Source organism: Ammospiza caudacuta, chromosome 3 (genome assembly GCF_027887145.1).
Source record: "Ammospiza caudacuta isolate bAmmCau1 chromosome 3, bAmmCau1.pri, whole genome shotgun sequence".
NCBI lineage: Eukaryota > Metazoa > Chordata > Aves > Passeriformes > Passerellidae > Ammospiza > Ammospiza caudacuta.
In genome coordinates, this window is record NC_080595.1 from 73,201,500 (window position 1) to 73,227,948 (window position 26,449).

At 43.6% G+C, this 26,449-nt stretch overlaps 1 protein-coding gene across 1 annotated transcript in view; it reads left to right on the forward strand.

Moving 5' to 3' along the window:
* The window catches only part of SCML4 (Scm polycomb group protein like 4), a 41,288-nt gene that overhangs the window by 12,494 nt on the left and 2,345 nt on the right, over positions 1-26,449 (forward strand). The window contains exons 4-6 of the mRNA XM_058802717.1: positions 2,147-2,341; positions 15,918-16,190; positions 24,282-24,427. Of these exons, the coding sequence (XP_058658700.1) occupies positions 2,147-2,341; positions 15,918-16,190; positions 24,282-24,427 (614 nt within the window). The remainder of the gene's footprint in view (positions 1-2,146; positions 2,342-15,917; positions 16,191-24,281; positions 24,428-26,449) is intronic.

The following is a 26,449-nucleotide window of genomic DNA, read 5'->3' on the forward strand; positions in this document are numbered from 1 at the left end:
CTGCAGATGCTCAGCTGTGCCACTGGGACCTTCTTGTGTGGGAGCCCAAGCTCTAGCCCTCTGTGCAGCATATAAATCTTGCTTCTTTCCTCTCCTCAAGTTCTCTGTAATCACAGGTGTGCCTTCCCTAAGGGACGCCAAAAATACTCTGAGAATGATCCAGACTTGTTCACAGAAACACAAGACTGAATCAATTCAGTGCAAAGTTTCATTTTTGCCTAGTTTTGTGCTGCATATATGACTTTCATTAGAATCAGGAGAGTCATATTATGCACCAAGCCTGCCAAAATCCCTGGTCTCAGCTCCTCTGAGCTGGCTCAGCTTCAACTTCACCTGAACTAAAAGCACCTGGTCAACATTTCTCCCAATTTCATGGTTCTTCTAGTCATCAAAGAGGGGTGAATGGCCTCCTAGTCATGGTGTGGCTCTGTAATTGCACTTCACTCCCAGCAGTGCAGATGAGTTTTGTCAGAGGCTTTCCAATCTTCCCATGGCTTGGCTCACAGATGCTCAACCAGCTGTGGAGCATGATCCCTCACAGCAGCTCAGGCCAACAGGAAATCTCTGAAGTTATCCCCAAAATTATAAGTCTAATGTTGCAATTTTTTCTTGTTAGTAGTGATGGGAGCTAAACTATAGGATTGGGAAAGAACCTTCCAGGTGGAAGACTTCAGGCAGCTATATCATGCTGTCCTCCCTACAAATCTGTTGAAATTGAATGTGTCTTGCTACAACTGATCCTGGTGGATCTGTTTTGACCCCTCCACCCCTCCCATGGTTTTTATGCCCTTTTTTTGATTCCTGGGTAAGTATGCCCCCATGACAAGCTTATGCAGGAATTTTAATTGCCCTGTTCTTACCCTTAAATGTATTTGTAAGAGAGCCACCCCCATCTTGCTAGGCTGAAATACACAGTTCCTTTCAGGTGAGGAAGATAACTGCACCAGTGAAAGGAGTGCAGGCGTCTTGCACAGTCCCACATAGGAGGATGGTGGTGGCTGCAATACCACAGGAAAAATTTATGTTCCCCAAACACCAATGCAGTCTGCCTGTGCACTTCTGCAAGTGTGAATTCCCTCTTCTTCAGCCTGTATGACCAAGATGATATCCATCAATCTATCTCAGGTTTCTCCAGAACTTTGTATAGTGCTTTTAACACTTCTGGAAATGTTTTGTTCCACACCTTCTAGAAATATATCTGAGTTTTTCATGACTCTGTCACCTTGCTGTTTTATGGGCATCTGGTAAGCCTGCATTATCATTTCTTGTCCCACCGGGTTGTTTTGAGCCTCTTCAAAGAGTTACGGATTTCTAAACATTTTGTATGTTTGTTTTCCAGATTTTTTTTCACCCATTTTTACTATCACGGAAGTCAAAATCAGTCAACCCTTTCTGTGCAATCTCCCAGGCCTCTTCTCCATTGGTGATGTCTGCCAGATTACAGCATCCACAAAATCTCTTTTGTGCCAGCACAGACTGCTGCTGGCTTCTCTCTGGGACTTGGGGTCTCCTGCCAGCAGACCCTGTTGCCATTTCTTGACCCACCCCTCCTGTGCAATCATTTCCAGTTTAATGCAAGATTTCTCATTCTCTACTGAATTCTGGATTGACCACAACTGCCAACATTCCCTTGCCTATAAAAGCAGTTAACTCAGTAAATAAAGATCAACGATGAAGCTGTTACCTCTCTCTTCAGTACAATCCTGGTACCTTTCATTCCTTCACAACCCTGCCTTTAATTCTTATCTCCCCATTATCATTTATAACCCTGGGTGCTGCTGAAGTCAGCCTACCCATCACTACTGGTGATCACTGCACATCATTTTCTCTGCCCTTCCTTAGAGGAGTATATCATGATAGCTTCCTTCTAATCACACGACACAATTTTCAGGTGGCTGCATATAGTAGAAAGCCTTGCACTGCTGGCCATGCCAGTCAGCATCTTTCAGCCCTCCAGGGGAAAGGTGATCTGGGTCACACAAACTCAGCTGCTTAAGCTCTTCCAGTTTGTTGTGCGCTTCAGGCAGAGTAATTTTGCAAAATATTTTTGACATGCAAATACTTGAGTAAAATTATTTCCCGTGCTGTCATTCCCCCTTCTGCCATGCACCCACAGGTACTGAATTGCTCCTGTTTTGCTTTCCAGTTTCAGCTTCTTTTGAGGGGAAGCAGCATCTCCAGAGCCTGCTGGTAGTGAACAGCATTGGGTACGTGCTGCGCTTCCTGAAGAAGCTGTGTCGCAGCCTGCTGTGTGACAATCTCTTCAGCAACCAGCCCTTCCAGCAGCTCAGTGCCAGCACAGAGAGCCCCGAGGGCTGTGAAAGCACACGGGTGGAGGCAGGTAGGCTGCTTGGTCACCTTGACTCGAGATGTAATCCAGCTGAAGGAATGACTGTCCTTTTTTTGGTGCTGTATTGTATTTGCAGGGTGTCCTGCGGCAGGGAGGAAAGATGAATCTGACTCCATGTTCTTAGAAGGCTAATTTATTATTTTATGATGCTATATTATATAAAAGAATACTAACTAAACTATACTAAAGAATACAGAAAAGATACTTACAGAAGGCTAAGAGATAATAATGAAAACTTGTGACTCTTTCTCCAGAGTCTGACACAGCTTGATCCTGATTGGTCAATGAGTCAAAACAATTCACATGAAACCAATGAATAGGAGAGGGCTGTGTACACACACCTTTTTGTACAAAGAAATCCAACTGCCACTCTTGCACATGGGGGAAGAAAGGCAGGAGCCCAGACTGAAAAGCAGTATTTTACTTTCCTCTCCACTAGGACATTTGCAGCAAGCTGAATTCTTCTGAGAGGTCAAGGGATTTCTGTAGCACCGAGGAGTGCAGCCCAGGAGGCCTGGCATTTGCATTTGCATTTTAATTTGCATGTACATTTGCATTTACTTTCTCACGGCAGGGCTGTGTGTGAGAGAAAGCAATTCCTCAACCAGAGTTTTTACAGTTGCTGTTACACTCTGAGCATCTCCACCCCCACAAAATTCCAATGGAGATCTCCCTGCCACCATCTTCACTGGATCTCCCCAGACACTGAGGATGGCCAAAACATTATTTTTCCTTCAGACTAGACAAGAGATGTGGGTGTAGGCAAAGCTTCTCTCCTGGGTCTCCCACTGTGGGGTGGGGTGTGTGTGTGCTATCAATAGCCCCCCAGAAGCAGCATGGGCTGGGCAGCCTGGGCTAGTCAGGTAGGTTTAAATTAGCCATGAGGAAGAAATTCTTCACTGTGAGAGTGGTGAGGGACTGAAACAGGTTGCCTGGAGAAGCTGTAGGTGCTGCATCCCTGGAAGTGTTCAAGGCAGGTTGGATTGAGGCACTGAGGCTATGTTTAATGCTGCATTGCCTAAATCTCCTTCCATCCCCCCAGGAGCCAGCATTTCTCTGCAGCAAGGTCAGCATGGGGGTTCCTCTGCTGCACAGAGCAGAGACAGGGCTTCCTCCCCACAGTGCAGAGACAAGGAGGGCCAGTGATGAGTAGGAGCCCTGCTCCAGTTGGGTCTGTGAGGGCTCCTGTTGGGGTAAAGCTCTCATGGAAGGAGCAGGGCCACAAAAAACACCATAGGAAGTCACACAAAGCAGCCACATTTTTCATTGTTTCTGTTCCCCATCTTGTAATCGAGATGTCTCTTCTTTTAAAATCATGTGCTTTTCAGCCCCTTTGCACCAATGAATCTAATCCAGGTATTGACTTTGGTGCAGTTACCCTTGATTTACACCATCAGAAGGGAGAGGAGAAGCCAGCATCGTGTCCAGCCATATTAATCCACTTACCCCACACAGAAGTCACCTCTTAACCTTGCCCCAGAGCACATGCCCCTAAGCCATAACTCACCTGTGCTCACAGCAAGCTGCCAGATGCTAATGGCTGTGTACAGGCCAGGTGGGATTTGTTGACATATGCACATCTCACTTACAACTGTGTTGTACATGCCCAGGAAGTGCACACTCATCAGGCTGTGCCTAGAGGTGGCCTCTGCAATGAGCCTTGCTGGCTGTGCATCACCCTCCCTGCAGCTGAGCCCCACGCTCTGCCTGCCTTGCCAAGGGCCCTCACCTGTCTCATGCCTCACATGGGACATTGCCCAGGGCTCTTCCTCAGCTGTGAAGGGACCTTCTGGCTCCTGAGAGTGATTTGTGGGAGCAGTTGTGGGATGACTTCCAGGCCTCCTGGGAAATGCCCAGCTTCTGGTCTGCATTACGGCAAATCCTGAGATGTTACCTGTCACCACAGCACCGGGGTTCAAAGCACCTCTGGACCTGCGCCCCAACATTTTCCATGGGAACAGTAGAGCAATCTGAGCTAAAATGATGGCAAGACCTGGGTGACCTGTGCAGAAAACCCTGTCAAGTGGGACAGGGGCTAAATGATGGGAAGACAACAGAGATCCTGTAAAGTGTCTCCACTCTGCATTCAGATTTCACCATTTGTCTCACGCTCAGCTGATGGAGGCTTGGATGGCAGCATGTGAAAGTTTCATTTCTAGGACACCTATACACTGTTGACATGCACCTATGAGATATTAGATTATTCTTCAGAGGAAACCATGTTTACTAAAAAACTTCTGATGGTAACCTGGTGGTAGGCACAGAAATGGAAGAAGTTTCTCTCATGTGGGAAGCATTAAGTCTGATAAACATCCACTTTCCTTTTCAGTCAATCCTTTCCTTGCTATTTCTGTCCCAAACCTTGGGTTTTGACTATTTTGTGCCGTGAGACAGTTGAAGTCTCCACATATAGCACGGCTGCATGTGGCTGCAGCAAAACTTTATGCAAGAACTTTGGTGGCCACACTGTATTTTACTTACCACAGGGGAAGTGGTAAAGTCTGTAAATAAGGTCCCTATGCTGCTTTGCTCCCCATGGCCGAGTCAAATTTGGAACCATACGGAGTTCCCTTCCACTATCCACAGGAGAACAGCTTCTCTTCTGGTGGCACTGGCTGGAAGTAGGGATCTACATGGAGCAGAAGCACAGCAGGATGCTAGTGCCCCTGTCTGTAGGAAGGTGGGCTCTTCCTATCCACAAGCCCTCGAAAAGCTGGTATGACAAGCACAATATCAATGCACAATAGGAGTGTGACTAAGTAGGCAAGACACTGGCCTGGGAACTGGATTTTTATAAGAGACTTTGCTATTGATTATGTGGGCAAGCCACTCTTCCCTGCTGTGCCTTTATTTGAGTATGTGTCAAAGGAGGGCAATAATTCTTGACAACATGTGCAAAGCTCTTCTAAAACAGCTAGGAAAAAAGGAATAATATGATGGAAAACCACATATTATTACAATCAATATTTTCTGTTGCAAACACCAAATAAACAGCAGCTCAGAATTTTCAAGTCCTGAGAGAGTAAGAAAAATGCTGTCTTTCCCCTTTCTAGTACCATGGCTTGTTTAATCTTGTCTTGTTGCATGCTATGAGGAACAGCACTCCTGGCTTCTCAGCACACTCAGAATAAATGACTTTTATGGCTATCAATAGCTTCAGTGCTCCTCAGCATTTAATTACCTGCAAAGGCCATTTATTGCCTCATATATTCCTCTACCATGATCATTATCTTTTAAACAATAAATAAAACATTAAGGTCGGTCTTAAAGAGGGAGCAGAGACATCCAGCCACAACAAAGTATAATATAAAAAGTTTATATGGTCTTTGAGGCTTTTGGATTGATGGCAGAGCCTGCAGTACAGTTGAGAAAGGCTGGGATAGCCTTCCTTCCTTCCTTCCTTCCTTCCTTCCTTCCTTCCTTCCTTCCTTCCTTCCTTCCTTCCTTCCTTCCTTCCTTCCTTCCTTCCTTCCTTCCTTCCTTCCTTCCTTCCTTCCTTCCTTCCTTCCTTCCTTCCTTCCTTCCTTCCTTCCTTCCTTCCTTCCTTCCTTCCTTCCTTCCTTCCTTCCTTCCTTCCTTCCTTCCTTCCTTCCTTCCTTCCTTCCTTCCTTCCTTCCTTCCTTCCTTCCTTCCTTCCTTCCTTCCTTCCTTCCTTCCTTCCTTCCTTCCTTCCTTCCTTCCTTCCTTCCTTCCTTCCTTCCTTCCTTCCTTCCTTCCTTCCTTCCTTCCTTCCTTCCTTCCTTCCTTCCTTCCTTCCTTCCACTGCATTCTCCCTCCCCACCTGACATACCTGCCCACAAGGCAAGGCATCCAACCAAGGACCCTGGTGCTGAGGTCCTGATGCACACTAAGTAGCAAATCCTGGCAGAAAGAAAAATAAGAGATGGATGGAAGAGAGAAAATTCAGCCGTGATGTTTTTTTGCCTGGACTCTATAGAATTGGCAGAATTGGATAAATTGAACTTTCTGACTTTTAAGTTGTGAGATTATTGTTTGCTAACTCACAAATGAAGACTCTTTTCCTTTAAGTTTATGAAACTGTATCTCTTTGTGGATGCTAAGGAATGGAGCTGTAAGCAGACATCTCTTCAGCAGCCAGCCCCAGGGAAATCCTCCTTCCCACAATATGCTGGGCTGTTTTGCCTTCACTGACTTGAGGGGCTGCAAGGAAGTTCATCCCTTTTGAAAAGCTACCCCTGGGGGGGAGTAGGCACTCTGCTCTCAGCAGTGAGTGGGGAAAAGCCCAAAGGCCTTTTTGTCCTTCAGCCCAGGATGTGCTCAGTGCTGTGGCACAGACACCAACAGTGCTGGATATTGCCTGGGCTGCAGACATGGAGGTTGGAAAAGAGAGCCAAGCTATGAAATAGAATTTAAGGATGCTTTATTTCTCCATATCAAAGGGTATGCATAAGGAAAGTGGATGAAATGATGGGTATAAATGCATGAAGCATGATGGATGAGATCATATCCACTACAGAAAAGAATACCCCTGGGTATATGCATTTAATTCAAGCTTTACAAGCAGTCATGTGGAGGAAGCACGGACACTTTCAGAGCCCTAGTCAGGTAAATTATGTGATTGTTACTCTGTTTTTGCTCCAGGTTTAGATTTAACTTTGTTTTAAATGGTTAAGACCTTCTCCCTAGAGTTATATGATTCCTCTAGGAGATATCTGAAGCTAGAAATCCAGGCTTTTGTTTTAAATAGTATAAATTAAAGTTGAAACAGGAATTTTCATTCCTAAACTTTTAAAATATTGATCCAAATACCTGTGATCCAATATACCAGTATTTCAAGCAGTCAGATGAGCGGGCCACAAGCCAGAACTGGGGGTGGGAAACCTCTGCAAGTGCTGCAAGCGTAAATCAATATGACTCACCTGGTTTTCAAAGATACGAGTGTGAAAAAAGGTGAACCTCAAGATCCAGCACTTATTAAGTGAAACAAGAAATGTTTTGGAAGAAAGGGGAACTTCTGCTTGTGAATCTGGATTCGAGGGCCCTTGCTTCTGGGACTGCCTGGTATGTGGTGTCTATGGCAAGGCCTGGGCTTGCACCTCCATGTCAGGAAGCTGAGAGTGGGGAAAGGGAATTTGATATTTAGGCTGCTTCAACATGCTTCTGGTTTCAAAGAAGATTCAGAATTTTTTTGCACAGGACGTTACTGATTTTTGCTTGGATGTTCTTCAGTTTTTCAGCTCAGTTTTTCACATTCCTCCTGTTGGTCTCTTTTTTAGCCTTTTATTGTCATCCCTCCCTTATCTGTCTTTATCTACCTTCTGTTTCTTTCTATCCTTTCCCAGTTCACTCAAAAACAAATGGAAACCCACACACAGTGGCATTTCCATGGAAATCATTCACTGTTTTTTTTCTCAAAAAGTCTTGGCCACTTTTTAATCAACAGGGTTCCCCAGTTCCTCAGGATTTATTTGTTTGCAGTAATTATACAGAGTACATCAAAATGCCTTTAGGAAAGTAGTAACACGCAGCATCTGCCTGAAGAACATTAATCTGTTGGCAAAATGAGTGCAAAGCAGGGGATTAAAGCAATTGAGAGAGTACCAGAAGCAAATTGTTGGTGGTGACATGCAGTTTGGTGTTTGTGCTGGCCATGGACAGCAGTGAGCAAGGTCAGGGTGCAAGACAAGGAGTTGCACCACCAGCAGCTGGGCAAGAGAATTACATCCTCTGACTGAAAATAAGCTGCAAAAGGTGGCTTGGGGAAGGGAATCAGGTCCTTTAAGGTGAGATTCTTCATGGAAAAGAAAAGGTGAAGGTACAGAAGTGACTTAAACAAAAAGGTGGCAGTGGCTTGATGGTCTTCATCAGAGAGGCTGGATATCATGAAAATGCAGTGATGAGGCTGGGGATGAGTCCTAGGATGGGGTCCCAGGGGTAAGCCCAGCTCCCCAGCAACGTGGCACAGACAGTGATGTGGAGGGAAACTGGCTCTGTTGGAGCATGGAAAGAGGAGGGGATAAAAATGCTCAGCAAAGGGGAATTGGCAAGTTCCTAGCTGCTGGGATTGAGGTCTGCCAGGTATGTCAGAAGCAGAAGCAAAGAAGACAGGAAAAGAAAGATTTTGTGAAGGGGAACTAAGACTTCAGGGCTCATATATGTTGTTCTTATATGGCAGAAGAAATATCAGAAAGTTCAGCAGAGCAGCAGCACTGGGCAGGGAGAAATGAAGAAAAGACTTTATAAAAGATCTTATACCTGCATACAATCATGTGCACAGGCTCATGTTTTATATGTACTATTCTACCCAATTTCTGGATGAGAATATTATATTTATTAATGAGCAAACACAGCTTATTTTGCAGTCACTGCATTTTGCTGTAGACATCTCACTTCTTGCATCTCAGATTATTTGTTTTTCAAACAATAAAAAAATTACCGTTAAATATTTTAAGCCAGTACTAAGCAATATGATTAAGGGACATTCATCGTGGTGGTAGCAAAACAGAAATGCACTAAGTACTTCGTCTGCAGAGAATCCCAGTATATAATACCTTGAAATTTTCAAATAACACAGTCATTTTCATCTAGTCTATTCTGTATACAGCTTTTTTGTGACTTCTATCAATGCTGATTTATAGGGATACAGAGTGCCTTATAAACTACCCTGACAGAAAAACCCCTCCAGCTACTGCTAGAAGCTGGAAAGGGAAAAGATCGATCGCAGCCTCTCCCACCTCCCTCTGCCATGGCAGAACCATTGCTGTGCTGAGACACAAAACTGTACAGCCCTGATAAATCTTCTTTTCATGATGTACACTTTGGTATAACATAAAGGCAAGGGAGGAGGGAAGAGAGAGGAGGAGCAGGTCTGAAATCAGGTGGAAGAGACCGAAGGAAGACTTTTACTACAGCCTAGATCCCTGTGTCATTGAAATCCCTTTGCCTGCACTCGTGCGTGTGCCTAAACAATTTGCCTGTGCTGTAACATAGGACTGAAATCTCTCTATTGTAACAAATGCATTTACTCAATCCTCCCCAAGCACTTTGAAAATGGAAAAAATTCCTCAATGGGTTATTTATTCACACGAGCACCTTTTATTACTAAATCTAATATATTTGTCAGCAGCTAGCATTTGAATTTACTCTACCTTTTTATTCAGTTTGGACAATAAAACCATGTTGATCTGTTCCCAGCTGGTTTCATTCCCTAGTTCTACTGCATTAAGCACAATGTGGCTCTTGTCTGGGCTGCAAACACTCAAGGGAAATTGTTTAAATAATGAAAAAAAAATTGCTTGTGCTGAAGACCTAATCAGGACAACACTGGATTTTGGAAAATTCTCTAAAAAATTTAGATTCTTGATGTTAACTGACTGGCAGCTTCTCCTTGGGGGACTCAGCATTTCAGTTACTGCAAAATATTTTCTAGCAGCTAGGACACAGCTAGATGATACATGGTGCAGTAAAGCCTCAGACTAAACCCTGGAGAATTCATTTCAGGTTTTATCTCCACAGTGTGACCATAGTTTCAGTGTTCATAATATCTGCATTCACAAGTGAATGAGACTTATTTACATTTTCCTGTTCTGACTGACTACCAACCCCCCTTTTTTTTCCCCTGTGGATGCAACTGTGTGTTCCTATACCCCATGCAAATGTTCTCCCATAGACTGAAAACCGCAGGCGTGACAGCCCTGGCCCGCTGCTGGTGGGTGCCCTGGGCTGCCTGCTCCCTCCCTGCCTCTCTGCAGCAGCCTCAGGGATGCTGTGGCTCCCTGGGGATGTCTCTGTGCCACTCTGCCCTGGCAGGCAGCGAGCGGCTCGGCTCTGCTGCCACAAACCAGATGTCACTGCTGTAATGTTTCCCTTGTCCAGCCACGGGTTGGTGTGGAAAAGGCCTGGTCCTTGCCCAGCTGTGTAGGGGGAGATGCATGCACCAGAGTGGTGCTGACACGGTACAGAAACATCTGCTAAGGGGTGACATCATATTTTCATTGTGCTGCGTGTCTGGATGGACAACGGAGCTAAAAGGAATGGGCTGGTGCAGTAATCCCAGAGTAAATCACAGCAGCCAGAGCTGGAAAGTCTTAATCTATCACAGGAGACTCTTATCTTTAGATAGATGCATGCAGGCTCAAACTGCAGGGAAGATAAGGGCCGTGGTACATTCATGACTGGACTGAAATGTGTGAGGCTGTTTGGAAGGAACAGAAAAAATTCTTTTTTAAAATCTTTTAAGAGTTGATGTTTAAAACAGAGGATAGCAGTTCAGAGCCAAGGCATATCTTTCACAATCTCAAATACTGTTTATACCTTTCTGCTCTCTCCCCGTCTGGCTTACACTAGATCGAACTGATGGTTAAACTCATCTGAAGGATTTCCTCCTGCATTTCAGCATTTGCTTTTTGTGTTTCCTCACTTCTATTTTTCCTTTTGTGAAGGCTGAGATGCAGGGTTTCTAAGCTGCTGCTTAAACCTGTGCCCTCCCCCCTTCTCCCACTCCTCCCTCCCCCCTGCCGCCTCCCCAACAGGGCAAATGCCATCCTTGTGCAGGGAGCAGGAGCCGGGCTCAGGAACTATAAAATACAGGCAAAGATAAAACCATGCAAAGAAGGAGCCTCTCAATAGGATTTTGACACTGTGGCTGGCTCCTCTCAAAATGACTGGGAGATGAAAAAAGGCTGTCCCTGGCTATGAGAAAGGAGAGGTCTGAGGAAGCTATGATATCATGCTGCTTAAAATATGGAGTTCACATCTGGTCAGCCCATTATAGACAATATATGGTAGCACTTTAAAAGGTACAGGGAAGGGTCAGAGGGCAAAGCCCATCACTAAATGATGTGAGGAATAGGAGACGACACAAAAAAGGAATAGTGGGGGCAGAGAAAAGAAAGACAGAAATAAATCTGTATTGACTGTGAGGAAAAGAAGTTAATGGGAAATTTAATTAAAGAAAATACAAATGATGGAGCATTGCAGGTGGTAAAGTAAAAGGTTATGAAATGACATTAAAGTACTGTCCTGGAAGGAAGGGCAGCTGTCCTGGGAAGCTACTGGTGTATAAAAGGGGACCTGCCTGGCTTGGGGATCAGTGTCCAGCAGGCTCAGAGCAGGGAGTGTGGGTTTCCAGCAGTGGCCAAGGCAGCCTTCACCCAGATGCAGCCACTTCATGGCCTCAACATATGGCCTGTTAGCTGGGAAAGGGACTCTGGTCGCATGTCACTGCCCTGACCTTGGGCTCTGCTGTCCAGGCAGCAATCCGGGGATGAACCCAGCAAAAGGCATGGGAGTACCAGGAAAGGGAAATCTGGATCAATGAAAGTGTGAGATGGGTGGAAGGGGACCAGCTTGGGGAGAAAATGGCTCTGAAAATCATATGTGTGGCAGGAGGGAAAGTAGAAAAGAGAGATAGGGAAATAACTGGCAAAATGGGAAAGGGTGATGTAGGTGCAGGAAAGCAGTGTTAGAATCAAGTCAAAATAGTGGTAATTTGGCAGAAGAGAAGTAGGAGGTGGTGACAGGGAAGAACAGAGGGAGAAGCATGGCGGGGGTATAAGGGAATGGAGGCTGAGAGAGGAAAAGGGAGAGAAAGATGTAACATGAGCAGTGATGCGGGAGCAGCAGCAGGTGAGGAAAGTGGTGCAAGACATGTTTGGCCCGGGAGCAGAGAAGGCAGAATAGAGTGTCTCTGGAGTGTACAAAGAGATTTTGCCTGTGGGAGAGATTCTAACAAACTAAGTTTGGGCTTTTTTTAAGACGTAGAAGAAAAAGTAAGAGATTAGATCTGCTCAGGAAAAGGTCAGCTAGAGATCATCTTTCCTGGGTATATACTATTCTTCATTTCCTGCTTGACTTGAAATTGGATTTCATTTGCTTTCCTCATGTGGAATGAGAGTCAATTCTTTAGTCTTTCTGGAGTGTCTCTATTCCCAGATGCTACCAATGGCCCAGTGTTTGTGCTCTGCAGTCACACATGCAGCATGCATCCATGTGGCACTCCACAGTGGCAAATGAGTACTGCTGGGGCAAAGAACTCAACATTTTACAGAAGTGAGAGACAAAACAAGAGTTTTCCTTCATCCTAATGGAGAACTGAGGTCCAGAGATGACAGATAACCTGACCAAGGTCACTCCAGAGGTTTGCAGCAGAGGTGGGATGTTAGCTGCACATTCTCAGGCTCTTTTAACTCTCAGCTCACACATCTTCAGGAATTTGGCTAGGAATCCTACAGACTGCTACTTTCAAGAAGCTCAGCAAAAGAAATGCACATTTATTTAATTGGGAAGGCAACTGTTGCTTTTTTCTCTCCTTTGATGCATTTTAAGGTGTGCCGGGCGTAACAGCCTTGGGCTTTTCAATCCAGCTGCCTGTGGACCATTCCTGGAAAGGAAAACTGCCAAAACGGCTTAAGCATCTCGGGGTGCTGAGCAGTTGTAACAGAGACTGCTGTGCTCAGAGCAAAAGCTCAAAGCAGCTTTCTCATAAATCCTGCTTTAAAGCATTGTGTACTAGTTTCTCACTAATATGTGGGAGTGACTACCTACAAAATAAAATATGAAAGTGAGTCAGAATACAGAAGGGCTAAGCTACAGATTTATGAACTATTGCATTTCAACCCCTATAGAAATTTATATTTTCTTCTATTGTCTCAAAAAAGTGTTTTTTTTCCCTAATTGGCCAAAGTGGGATTAGAAGCTGTGATGGCTGTACACTTTACAAGGCTTTCTGGGAGCTTACAAAATGCAGAATTTTTTTATGCACATCATCAGTGGAACCTCAAGTCATGCAGCTTCTCTGTGGTGCAAACTAACAGAGAGCTGGAAAAATAGGAATACAAAAGCTTCCACGGGGTTTTTTGGTTTTGGGCAGGGCAGTGGGCCACTTGAGATGATCCCTGCTCCCCTTGGTCTCATGAAGATATTAATACAACTTTTCAAATTCCCAGAGCACCTTCCACTGTGGGATGTTTCATAGAGTAATGAATGGAGGCGCTGTCTTGTTCCATGGCAACAGGTATCATCATTCCCACTCTGGAGCCCAAAGCAGAGATGTGGAATAAATTGATCTAGATCAAGAAAAGTTAGGAAGAGATCTGACGGAGATTGGCTTCTTGTTTTAGTCTTGTACACAATTCATGGGTGTTCTCCCTTCCACAGGGAGGTGATATCTGTGCATGTCTTATTTCACACAGGCTGTTGAGACAGTCTGACATCCGTCAAAAAATCCCTGGTGTCTGCTCAAAAATTTTGGAGTAATTTACACCCATGGCAATAAAAGCTATATGCTGTTTATTTAGCAGGGCTCTTTTAATGTGCTGTTTGTTGTTTTGATAGTCTATGTCTTCTTCATATTGTAATCATATTAAAAGAGCATTCTTTTCCTGGAATAAAGAGGTAATGATTCACAAGAGGCATAATTATTCCATGCAGTGCAGGCAGGATGCAGCAGAAAGAGCCATCTTCTTTATGCATAAGAGGCTTTTATTGCAAGTGTTCTACACAGTAATTAAATTCCTTTGAATGAGGAGGCTTGATTGGATTTTCCTTGGTTTATTGGGAGGAGTTTGAAAAGCAAGGTATTTAGCTCAATTGTTATATAATTTTGGCATCTGTTGGACGTTAGGGGGAAAGGTTCAGAGTGTTTGATTCCCATTTCTCTTATGTATTATGTTATCTGAACTCCCTTGAATTCAGTTGGATTACACCCTATCTGTATTTATATGGGAATCAAGCTCAGAAATTCCTGGCAGAAAGCAGCAGGACACCTAAATGCATGCTGTAAGAATCCAAATCATCCAAGGGAAAAAAGCCTTGCTAGAGGAAAGTTACTTGCAGTCGCAAAGGCAAATGCCCAAAAGCGAGGAAATTTCACATTTGCAGTTTTCCTTCAAATTTGATGTTTGCCTTATGGTGAGTCCAGCCTTAGCCCTGAATGGGACAAAACTTTAAAAGAAACAATAAAATAGAACAATGTAACAAAAACCTGTGCTGTGGCCTGACACACAAGCCAAGATAATATCATGGCACAACTCCTGAGTATTTGAATTGTTGAGATAAATCATGTTCATTTACCATCAACTACTACACACAGCAGCCAAGTAAAGTTGGTTTGTTTTTCTCAAGGAAAAGAGTGAAAATGTAAATTAAAAGGAATACTCTGTTATATAGACCCTCAACATCTATTAGCAATGGAGTTTGTGTCTTATGGCATAAATTACAGCACAAATTCTTCTTGTTACTCAATAAGGCTGAAGAACACACCAGGAGGAGAGTGTTGCTCAGGCCAGGGAGCTGATGTGTGACACCATGGGGGTAATTTCACCCTGCTCAGGTGTCTCTGGAGGGAGAGTGCTCATGATGAGGAAAGTGGCCTTTTCAACTGCTCAGAAAAATGTCATGGGGCAATGGAAGGCACTTCTCTAATCTAGGGGCTCCCTGCCTGCCAGGTGTTAACACCCAGTGGGAATCTCTGAAGTGCAGGTTGCCAGCAGGGCTCTGTGAAGGCTGGGATCTCATAGAGGTTTCCAAAGGCTCTGCTTGTATCCCAGCAGTGATACTGGGGCTGGGGGACAGGAGGCCTGGTTTGTAGGGAGAATGGTAGTGGGAAAAAGGAGGAGGAAGACCTGTGGCCATGTTTTGTGAAGACAAAAAAAAGGCTAATAGGAAAGACATAGATATGAGTAAACTGGAGGAGGAAGTCAGTGACACAGATATGGAAGTGTCAGTGACAAACCTGAGCCTAAATGTGAGGGGAAATGGCAAAAAATACCTGTGTGCTGCAAAACCTGGAGCTAGACCTGCCTCATTCTTGTGTGTTAGACAAGCATAAGGGAGTGTAAGGCATAAGTCTCCAAAATAGGTCTTGAAGTGCAGAATTTGGTTAATTGCCAGAAATCTGAAAAGATGGTATTTTGCTCCTACATAGTGTGAAAATTGCAATGAAGAGAACAGGAACCATCACAGCAATGGTTTGCAGTTGTCTATGATGTTGGCACATTTGAACCTGAGTCAGATCCAAGTGACTCACACATAACACAGAACTGTCCATGAAAAACCTTGGGTGTGCTCATCAGTCATCAAGCTTGTATCCTTGTGGGATACTGGGCCTGATGGATGTCTGCAGCTGAGGATGCTTTTGATTAATTTTGGTAATTGCAGCCAGAATGCTTTGCTTTATTACCTTCACTCCTTCCTACTGGCTGCCAGGCATTTTGAACAAACTGCCTGTCCTGTTGTCTTCCCCTGTCTCCTTCCTTTCAATCCTCTGGTCTTGGTGTATTTGAGGAGCACCATGAGTCCAATTGGACCTGGGCTAAGTGGCCCAGGATTTTACAGAAAATAATATTGTGAGCAGACACAGATGACTCATATCAAGCCATGGTTTCGCTCTTTTGACTCTACTGACTTTGAATGGTTGTGTTCCCCTTCACTGTTTCATTCTCAGCAAGGACCTCTCCTGGGGACAGTTGTCTGTACAGAAAGCTGATAATGGAGTTGCACTTTGTGACAAAAAAAAAAGGGAATTTTGGCTAAAAAATTTTTTTCAAGGGTTGAATTAAAAAGGTTTCTGTTTTGCTGATGTTTTGTGCCTGGTCTTCCTGAGCAGAGACAGTCATACCTGAGGACTGCCTGGCCGATGCTCCAAACAGGAAGCAGTTCAGCGCGGATCCTGCCGACGCTGCGCTGGGCTCCGCAGGCTCCGTGTACACCGTGCGCCAGAGTCCTGCAGATGGACACCCTGCTGGAGGCTCCTCTTCCTCCTGCAGCCATCGTCCTGCCCACATGGCTTCAGGGGGCTCCTCAGCTACTGGGCTGCGGCACCAGATCTCCAGTCCGACCAGGAATGGGGCCTATCTTGAAGGAAACCACCAAAGAAGTGGTAATGTACCTCCTTCCATTTATCAATGTGTGCTGCTGTGCTGCTGCTGTGCTGCAGTCTTAACTCATTCCCAAATTCCCAAGAAAATTGGTAAGGTGGTTCTGTGATGGAATCCATCCAGACCACTCCTGCTTCCATTTAGAAGGGGAAATAATAACCTGTGTAAACACAAAATCAGTCTGTTCCCCATTAAGTAAAAAGGTGGAAGTTTTCTAATGCTGTTGTTATGTAAACATATGCATTACATATAATTGTGTGGCAATCACACTTGTTATAATCAGCATTAAAGACATTAATATATAAGGCATTCCTCCCAAAAATTTATACTGCCTACAGGCAGGTTCCTGTTATTTGTGTGATACCAGCTGTGTACAAGAGGTGATGCAGAGCAAACCCAAATATTAGTGCCTACCTCAAAGCATTTACCCAGAGGTTTTGCTTCCTAGCTCTGTGCCCATTCTGCCCCTTTAATTACATACCAAGCCAGATTTTGCTTGAAAAAGACTCCTCAACAAAACATATGTTTTTAAAAATCATTCAGCTTATTGCTTAAGCCTCTTTTATTCTTCAGGAAGCAAAGTCACAAGAAGTTTATATGCAAATTCAAGAAATACTATGGAAACCACTGCATTTGATGATTCTTCTTCCCTTTCTTTGTATTTTTGTTCACTTACCATTTGCTGGGGCAGTTGCTCTACTCTACTACAGTTCCTGGTGGCCACATTTTTTTTTCACCTTGAAATTACCCAAGTTCATCAGATGGGTTAGCTATTTCACTGAACTTCAGTTAACTTTGTTTGCATTTTCCAAATTCTCAGTCAACAGGTCTTTATCAGTAGTGATGCCAACAGTGTCTTCACCTCTTACTAATTATTCAAACTTCATGTATGCATTTTTCATTCTGATGACAGATCTGACAAAGGAGTTGAATGTTTCAGCCATTTTAAAGTCATTAATTTTTTTTCCCTTCCTCATTTATTAATGGAATCTACTGCCACTCTAGTACTATTTTTTTTAAATCTTGATATATTTGCAGAAGATTACTGGTTCTCCTAGCCCCTTTGTCTACCATTATCACATTACACTGTCTTTTTGCCCTTGCATTTCCCTTGGAAGCTTCCATTGATTCTGCATATTCTTGCTTGGAAGCCAATCCAGAGCCTCTTTCTAGTATCCTTTGCTTAATCTTTACTTAATTCTTTCACATTCCTCACCTCCCCAACATCTGTATTATTTCTTCTTCCTGAACTTTCACTATTTAATATTTTAGAACATTATTCTTCCGAAATATGTATTACAAGTATTTCCCTCTGTGTTTATTTGTTTATCTAGGTTTGCCTTCTTAGATATTCAATACCCACCCAAAACTATCACTGACTTTGCTATTATTTTTACACACTTGCTTTCCTGGTTTAGCTCTGTGTTAGTCTATTATAGAGACCACTGATAAGTGTTTGGTTCTCATAATTATCTCATTCTTTACTTACAGAGTCAACTTTAATCAAAGCAAAGTGGATAGTACAGAAATACTCTACAAACATTTTGTAAAAGTTTGTTACTAGGAACTGGTGGGAACTGGTGGCCTTAGTTACAAAGAAAAGGAAATGAAAAGCCATTTTCTTTCAGATCTTGTTCAGTGCCTCTCAGAGTGGCATAATCAGGTGTTGGGAGAACAAGAGGCTCACTTTGCAGAGGATTCATTTGCCCCTCTCCCACCACTTCCTTAGAGCCTCCTAACAGAACTGGGACCCTTTCACCAAGCTTTATAGTTGGCAGCTGTGAGGAGCCAAGATTTAACAATGTTGATACTTATTTGCCTTAAAAATCTTGATCATTCTTCTTGGGATCAATCATCATCTCTTTGTAGCACAAATGAAGAGCCAGGGCAGTTCAGAGCAAAGGTTGGTCTAGCCACACATCTTGTCTGCAGCAGGAAAGAGCAGCGTGCCCCAAGGAAAGGGACAAATACAGAGATGGTGGTGCATCCCTTTCTGCCCTCAGGAATTTGTGGCGCAAAGATTGATCACCTCAACCAGAGGTGGTAGATTCATACATAGTAACTCTCCACAGATTTTTTTTCCTCTGGATCACTTGGTGACTTACTGAATACTTTGTGAATTTTCAGAATACACAGAACTTCTGTGCCTAAGAATGTGTTGTGTGGAGAAAACCCTTAGTATCAGGGGACAGAAACGATGTTCAAGGGACTGAAGCTTAAAATCAGAGCTTCTTAAGCTTGTTCAGCTGCATTGCTTTCCCTTTTTGTTTTAGACTTTGAATGTCACTGTTTCCCAGTCTTGGCGAATGTTTTGTGAAACCTCCACATAGTGCCGAGCAGGAAGCTAAAATTCAGGAGACACCTCCATCTCTCTTTTTGTGACTTCCCACAAAATCTGCAGTCTTTACAAAATAGAAGGCTGAAATAGGGCTCATGTTTTTTTCCAGAACTAGATCAACAAAAAAGTCATCATGTGGTCATGCAATAGGCTTTACAGGTTCCTGTATTTCTCTGGCTTAAAATCACTAAAAGCACTTTGAGGAGCAAAGAGGGAGAGATTGGTTTTGAACCAGGCATCCATGACATGAGTGCCTCTGAAGCAGTCACAAGTGACTTGAAACTGCTATATATACTAGCTGGGGTTAACAGAACTCATCCGAAAACAGCTTAGTAATTTTTATGTGACAATCATTTGACACTTGCATAGCCTAGTTCCTCTGAGGTCTCTGGGTCATTTGGCCAGCTCAACACTAAAGGCTTCCTAAAACAGAAATGCATGCAGTGACCATCATTAAAATGGTTTTGGATTCATCTTTGTTGTTGAGGATTTCCTAATTTTTAGGCATTTATTAGTCCTGATATCACCCATTGTAGATTAGGGTCTACCATGGGTGACAGAGTAGAGGTAGGGTGTAGGGTTTGCCTACATGCAAACCCATACAGGGTTTGCTGCCAAGGTCCCTAACAATCTGCGGATGTGTTTTTCTTCTTTCTAGGCATAATTTATATGTTGCTGAATCATAAGTAAGGAAAGATGAGTAAGTGGAGCATGTCAGTCTCTGTTCTTATCCTCTTCAGTTTGTATACTTATGAGGCAGAGACGGGCTCATTAAAAAGAGGAAGAATTTATCTCTGAAACCTCAAACCAATCCTGTTTATTTATGGATAGTTTTGAAAAATAGCTTACCTTATTTATCATGGTGGGCAAATATCATGGAAAAAGCCATAATCATAAAACATATCTCAGTGCAGAGCAGAACATGTCTTTCAAGTGGAATGGATGAGATTAAACCTCAAAGCTCTCATTAATGCGATCGGAAGCTTGATGCCTAATTCTCCTTGATTATGCTAAAAAATTCTGAAAAAAAAAGATGTAAAAAAAAAAATCTCATTTCAGAAAGCCAGTTGGGGCTGCAAACAGATAAACATGCACTTCCCTGTCATCATTTGTCAAATTGAAGCTTTTAAATTGGGGAAGGAATGGTCAAGGACATCATAAACCTTTCAAAGCTTGCTTACATAACAGACAAAGCCTTTATCCCAAGTATGAAGAATTGTGTATTCAACCACAAAATAATAACCTTAACCTCGCCCTGTAGCTTGTTATTTTTATGGAGATTTTATTATCCAGTATTAGCAGTTAATTATTTTCACCTGAGGGTCTTTGTTAAAGGGGCAGTCCTGCTTATTAGTACACATATTTTCTGAAAACATCTGGGGGCATGGGAGTTGAAATTTCTCTTTTTCCAGAATAATGCTGCAAGCAGCTCACTGGGGGCAGATCCAGCACTGCCCCAAGGCAAAGCAGCTGCTGATGACATTATGACCCTCAGCACTGTATTCAGCAAACACAGCCTGCCTGCTAATTTTTTAGGACATTTCAGTCTGAAAGTTTCAGTGCTTCCAGAGAGCTGCCTTTTTGTTTCACCTACAAAAGCAAGGCAAAGCAAGAAAAGCCCAGATAAATATTTGATATCCACGTCTTGTGCAGGTGGATGCTGGCTGGTCCTGGTGATGCTGCATCCCCACGCGGTGCTGCCCGCGGGAGTGGCTGCCACCCCGTGGGACAGGGACTCTGCTGGGACAACTTGCAAGGCGAGGACACCAGGCAGGTGGTGCCCGACAGGTCCTGCCAGCGCCGGCCAGTGCAAGCAGGTGTGCTGAGCCTGGTCTTTGCAGAGCTCTCTGCTGATCGTGGCTTGTCAACACCCTGCCCTGCCCCAAACAGCCTGTAGTTGTGTTCTCCCAGTCCCCTGCTTGTCTGATGCATCTCTTCTTCTCCTGCTTGGTGTACCCTAGATTTTTAGAAAAGTATTTTAAAGCCTTCCTCCTTTCCTTGTTTGTAGTGGAGGGTGGTTTGTTTTTAAAAATAATTCCCATTTCCCTGCACCTTTGAGGGTCTGCTACTTCTGCTTAGTTTCAGTAGATCTGCTACTCCTTATTATCTGCTCCAGTGCAATCAGAGAGAACCTTTTAAAATTTCATTCCCACCCCCTTCCCCTGAGGCAAAGAAATCATTTAGGCCTGCAGCAATATTAAAGTTCATCTGTCACTCGCTTTCCACTCTTATCTATCAATGACTGTATTCCCTCTGGGCTCTGTTTGTTTGCCAAGAACATATTTAGGGAGTCTGTTATTTGTCTTTCCTTCTTTTGCAGGTTTAACTCCATTTTAGCATTTTATTTCCTTGTCATGCCTCTGCAGCCATTTGGCTGTTGACTCTGTCTCCATTCTCCTTCTCAGGAGGGTCCAGAGGTTAGAGATGAGTCGTAGAGAAAGGTATGGGGTGAAAACTCAGACTGAGCCAGGCCACCTCTTTCTCCCAGCTTCACTCAACTTTTGCCACTGATCTGGTAGTTCCAGCTGTTTCTGTGTGGGCAATGGTCTTGACTGGGATGCCTGGAGACGTTCCCCTGCAGAGGAACCTCTTCACTGTCCTTCCCCAATATCGTTTGAGGCAGGAGGGGAAAGTGCTTCCCTCTGATTACCTAAATTTCCATATCTCATTCCATTAATTTGACAAATTTTTGCCACCTGTCAAAAACAGGAAATTGGATTTGACCTAGATTATGATCTCTAAAAATAATTATTGGTCGCAAGCACTCCCATCTCTTTGTAATCTGAGTATTCATTATCATCTTGATTAATTCTGATGACAGGATGGCATAGGATACCCAGGAGACATGAGACTTCCTCATTTATCTAATTCTTAGGTTAAGTGTGAATACCTTCAGATATGAAAAGAATGTATAGCACTTGCCCTGCTGCCATCAAACAGTTTTGTGCTTCATATAATCTTTCACCAAAGTGATGCTATTGAAAGAAACCCCGTGCCTTTGTGTAGACATGAAATGATCTATTTGCTTTTGTAAATTGAGAAATTACACTCAGATGGGTAAACTACAAAATTAAAAAGCCAAATAAATTAATCAGCAAAATAAATTATAAAATATATGGAAAACCAGATTGTTTCCAGACTCATCAGCTAAAACCTGACATTTTGCTGCAAACTGGGGGTTTCTCAGTTTTATTAATAACATTTAAAGGTAGCTTCTTTCACACAAGTAAATTAACACACCTTAATTCATGAAAAAGCAGCAAAGAATCCAAAACTTGATACTAGGTAGGTACACAAAGTATTTTAAGAAGTAGTATTGACACATAATGGTTGTTTGTATATTATGATATTTTGCTATCTCTCTGGCATGGATTTGAAAGGGTTATCTTCACCTGCTAGGGTCTGGAAGAGTTCTAGCCATACAGTCTCTTTAGAAAGGTCATTTATATATTTGTCTTTCAGAAATCACATTTATGCTATTGATTGCTAGATTGCAAAGGAGTGAATAGATTCCCCCTGTCATTTCAACCTTTTCTTCTCATCCCCCTTCCTTTTATTACAGATACTTCCAATACCTGTGAAGGCTCCCAGCTGCACTTGGGGCTCTCTGCTCCCCTTTGCCCTTTCCTGGGCAGGTTGCAGGCAGGAGTCAGTGTGCTGCAGGCTGCCCTTTCTGCTCCTGGTGTAAATCCAAGGCTAAATCCTCTGGGCTTTCCTTACATTTATACAAATTAAAGGGAAAAAATACTCTCCTCAATAGTGACACATTTACCCTGACCACGTTGTGGCAGTAGCAGAGAAACTTCTGCAGTCTTTTTTTCACAGCCAAACCTTTCTCTCCTCCCCCTATTTTCTGACTAATTTGCAAAAGCCTGGTATTTTTCCTGACCTTAGGTTTGAGGTGATGGAGTGCCCAATGCCTCCACACATCAGCTCTCATCCAAACCATCGACTGACCATGAAGGGGAGAAATACCTCTGTGCCTCCAAGACAAGTCCCAGTTCTCCCACTTGTCCCTGACAGAGTTCTTCATTGTTACTGATGATCCAGGGGTTGGCCAAGACTACCCTGTTTGTTGTTTTGCACTCTCTGTCTTCATTGTTTCATGCCAAAGGCTCCAGATGGTGTCTGTACCGTTGTGTATTGCATTTATTCTGTGAGCAGAGCCCAGGGTCACCTGAGTCCATACAAACACCGGTCCTCGCTGTCTAATTAAAAGGACCTGCGGCTGTTCCTTGTCCTTTGTATCCAGAACAGGGACTTAGCAAATGAGAGTGCAATTATCATGATATTTACATCTCATCTCATTATGAAAACCATCGACCAGATTTGCACATTCATAGCACTGCTGCTTTCTGGAGTTCATTCTGAGTAACTGCAAATACGCCTTGTTACATTATACTGTAAGATGAGCATGGTGGCAAGGGAAGAAGGACAAATATGCACATAAACCCATTATTGGGTGTATATGGGCAGAGTCTCAGCTAATATAAATCACCAGAGCTCTATTGAAGTCAATAGAATGACAATCTACACAAGTCCCAACCCACATTTACTCACATGCATTAGGATTGTGTTTGGAGTCATGCATGGAGATTATCACACGTCTCATCTGTCTTTGTAAGCTCAGTGTTTCTCTGGAGAGCTCATCTCTTCTCTCCTCAGCAGTTGGGATTGCCTCTTGGCTACCTGGGGCACTTCCAGGCTCTAGTTTAGGTGTCTGTGATCTCCCTCTACACACACTCTTCTGTGTGATTTCTGGTATTCTGCAGCATGTACTTGCTTTCCATTTGCACTTCTCTCATTAAAAACTGGGCTTTGACAGAAAGAGATGAGCAGATGTGAGCAAGTAACATTTAATGCATCTGTGTGCTGCTGCCTGCTAATGCAAAGTTTGCTTGGTGTGGATATAAACAAATGGAAACAGCTTTCCTATAGCCTAGCATAATATAGTTCTTGTTGTAAGAAGCAGGATAAGAGGGGGTACAAATTATATTCAGGTGGAGATTGAGATTTATAATTCTGCAGAGACTAAGAATAAAAACATAAATGCACTTTCATTCCAATGTGCCTTTATTCGCTTGATTTAAAGCTACAGCAAGCTGAAGTCGCCTTAAATCATTGAGGGGTTATACCATTAAAAAGTCACATGTGCAATGTTCATCTTCACATGTTTTAGTAACTTCTCAAATTGGCATTCACTGGGGACCATCAGCTCTGTGAGAGTCTAAGATTAGGAAGATACATACTGAAACCTTCAGCTAAGCTCTAAAAGAAGTATGAATATCTGAATGCAAATTAAAAACCGTGTTTGCTAAATCCTGATTTTATCCTCTAGCCTTCACATTCAATGGCAAACTTCTTTGTTTAGTGCTGAAGAACTTTTCTCTCCAGGTGTGAGTGTAGTGTCTTCTTGGGCCAAGATCCCTGCTGCTGCAGATCAGACAGCAGGGGCAGCTTGGTTTAAGAGCCTGGCAGCTGGCACATTTTTCCTTCTCCAGCAGGGACCAAAGGCTTTCATTATTTTAACACACTTCACCAGCTGGGATCATGTCTTCCAATAAGCAATCAGATTGGAAACTCCTGCAAGTCCCCTTTTTCCCCTATGCCACCATCTCAGGCCAACACTTGCACTCAGAGAGCCAATGTCCAGGGCTGCAGTGAGGCTGCCAAAGCCCTGCACACTCACAATCCCGAACTGAGGAAATTTGTGGGTGCCATTGTAACACACTGTTGTGGGCTTTTTGTACCGTAGCCTCAAGTCCTTCACCTGAACGACAAGATGCAGCTCGGCCATCAAGCAAGAATCCTTTGACCTGGACGGTGGAGGACGTGGTGTGGTTTGTGAAGGATGCAGACCCTCAAGCTTTAGGCCCTCACGTGGAGCTCTTCAGAAAACACGTATGTAGAAGGCTACCCTTACCACCTCTAGGTAATTTAAGTCATAAGAGACAGCCAGCACATGTCATACACAGCCCCTCAGCTGCCTTGGGCTTCCTCAACCAGGTTGAATGCAGGGCCTGGCCAGGAGTTCAGCACCTCTGGAGGGTTTGGGCTGAAGAAATTTCACTTATCCCTTGACATGGTCGTTAAACACCAGGATGGGCTCGATGATTGTAGGGCCCTTCCAAGTGAAACAGTTCTGTTCTGTTCTATTCTATTCTATTCTATTCTATTCTATTCTATTCTATTCCATTCCATTCCATTCCATTCCACTCTATTTTGTGCTATATTATGCTACTCTATTCATTTATACTTCAATGGGGAAACCATAACAGTATCTTTAGAAAATGCTCACTGTTTATTCCCAGCTACTCCAGCATAAATTGTTTCTATGCCAAGGCTTAGAGAAAGCACTGAGGATCTGGTGCTCATTTTTCATTGTCAGATTGGCACAAAAAAGCCTCGTTTCAATGACAATTTTTTTTCTCAGGATATATATGATTCTTCTCTGAAGAGCATTTTTTATGTGTCTCTAGATATTTAGCAGGAGAAACCCAAAACAGCCAATATTTTAATCTTTTCCCCCTCAGTATTATGTAACTACATAACCAAATTTAACATACCTTCTGACTCTCTAGAGGATATGATAGTTGCTTTTGTGAGGATAACCTCCAGTGACGGAAATTTTATTATCCTTAATTAGTAAAGGCAAAACTTGTCTGATCTGGAGTTTCTTGTTCTGCTGCTGTATATGGACTTGACACCAATGTATCTATTAGCATTTTTTGCCTTCTCCATCTCTCCTTAATCAATTCAGTCTGGCTATGAAAAATGGATTTTACTCTAGAAGTGACTTGTTTGTGTTTGGCTGGGGGTCATAAGTTTTCATGTAAGTGCCTGGACCTAGGTCTGAATGAGAATTGCTCCCCAGCCCTTAGTGCTGACCAGCACACCCAGTGCTGCAGAGACAACAAGAGGGCTTGATCCTTCCTTGACCCTGTGCCAGCAGAGACAAGTGGGGCTGTGGAGCTGCAAATGAGAGCTGAGGGAGGCAAATGCACTTCCAGCTACACTCTGCCTCCAGGGCTTCCAGGTACAGGAGAGGAGGTGGCTGAGGGGCAGCTGAAAATGAAGATGACCAGAGGTCCTGGTGTCTGCTCCCCCTAGGAAGGTGTTGGGGCCATCTGCCATTCTGTAGGCAGGTCTGTGGGATGAGAACAGCAGCAGGCACAGCGGTGTAGGGCCAGATCTGCGGGTACAGGTTAGGTGCTGACCTGCTTTTCCTGCCTTCTGCCTTATAAGCTGAAAATGAAAGCATGGCCTATATTGCTCATGTGGGCAACCAGGCAGATAAACAAGCCACTTTCAGATTTGAAGGACCTTGCTATAAAATGAGTTTCTGACAATATCAGAAGGGGCTGTGCATCAAGAGAAAATCTTCATGCAAGAGAGTGAGAATTTACATGGTCTGAGGCATACAGGTATATCCCAAAGGGAAAACCCCCAACTTTTAAAGTTTTTATTGTAAATATGGAGAATGCAAAAGCACTAATTTTGTCAAGTTCCCATTTGTAGCAAAGTGTGTTTTTATGTAGCAGCAGGGCCTGGGAACGCTCCAGGCAGTCATGGGCCAGCTGCACTGGAGAATGCCATGGTACTGCAGCTGCTCTGCGACCAAAGAGATCAAGCTAAATTGCCACTAAAGACTGTCCCTGTCATCCTTTGTTGCACACCCAGCACCCATGGGCTCTACTTATCATTGGTTTCCTTGTAAAATATGCCATAGGCGTGAGAACCTGCGTATGATTGCCACACAACTCAATTCAATTACACCTTTGAGTTATATATATCCCTGCAATTTTTCAGCCTTCAAACCTCATCTGGATTAGCACAAAGACCCCAGGGGTGAGACACAAGTGATTAGTCCATTAACCTCAGCCATATCTTCCTGTACGTTCAATCTTTCCATGGAGCAGGTGC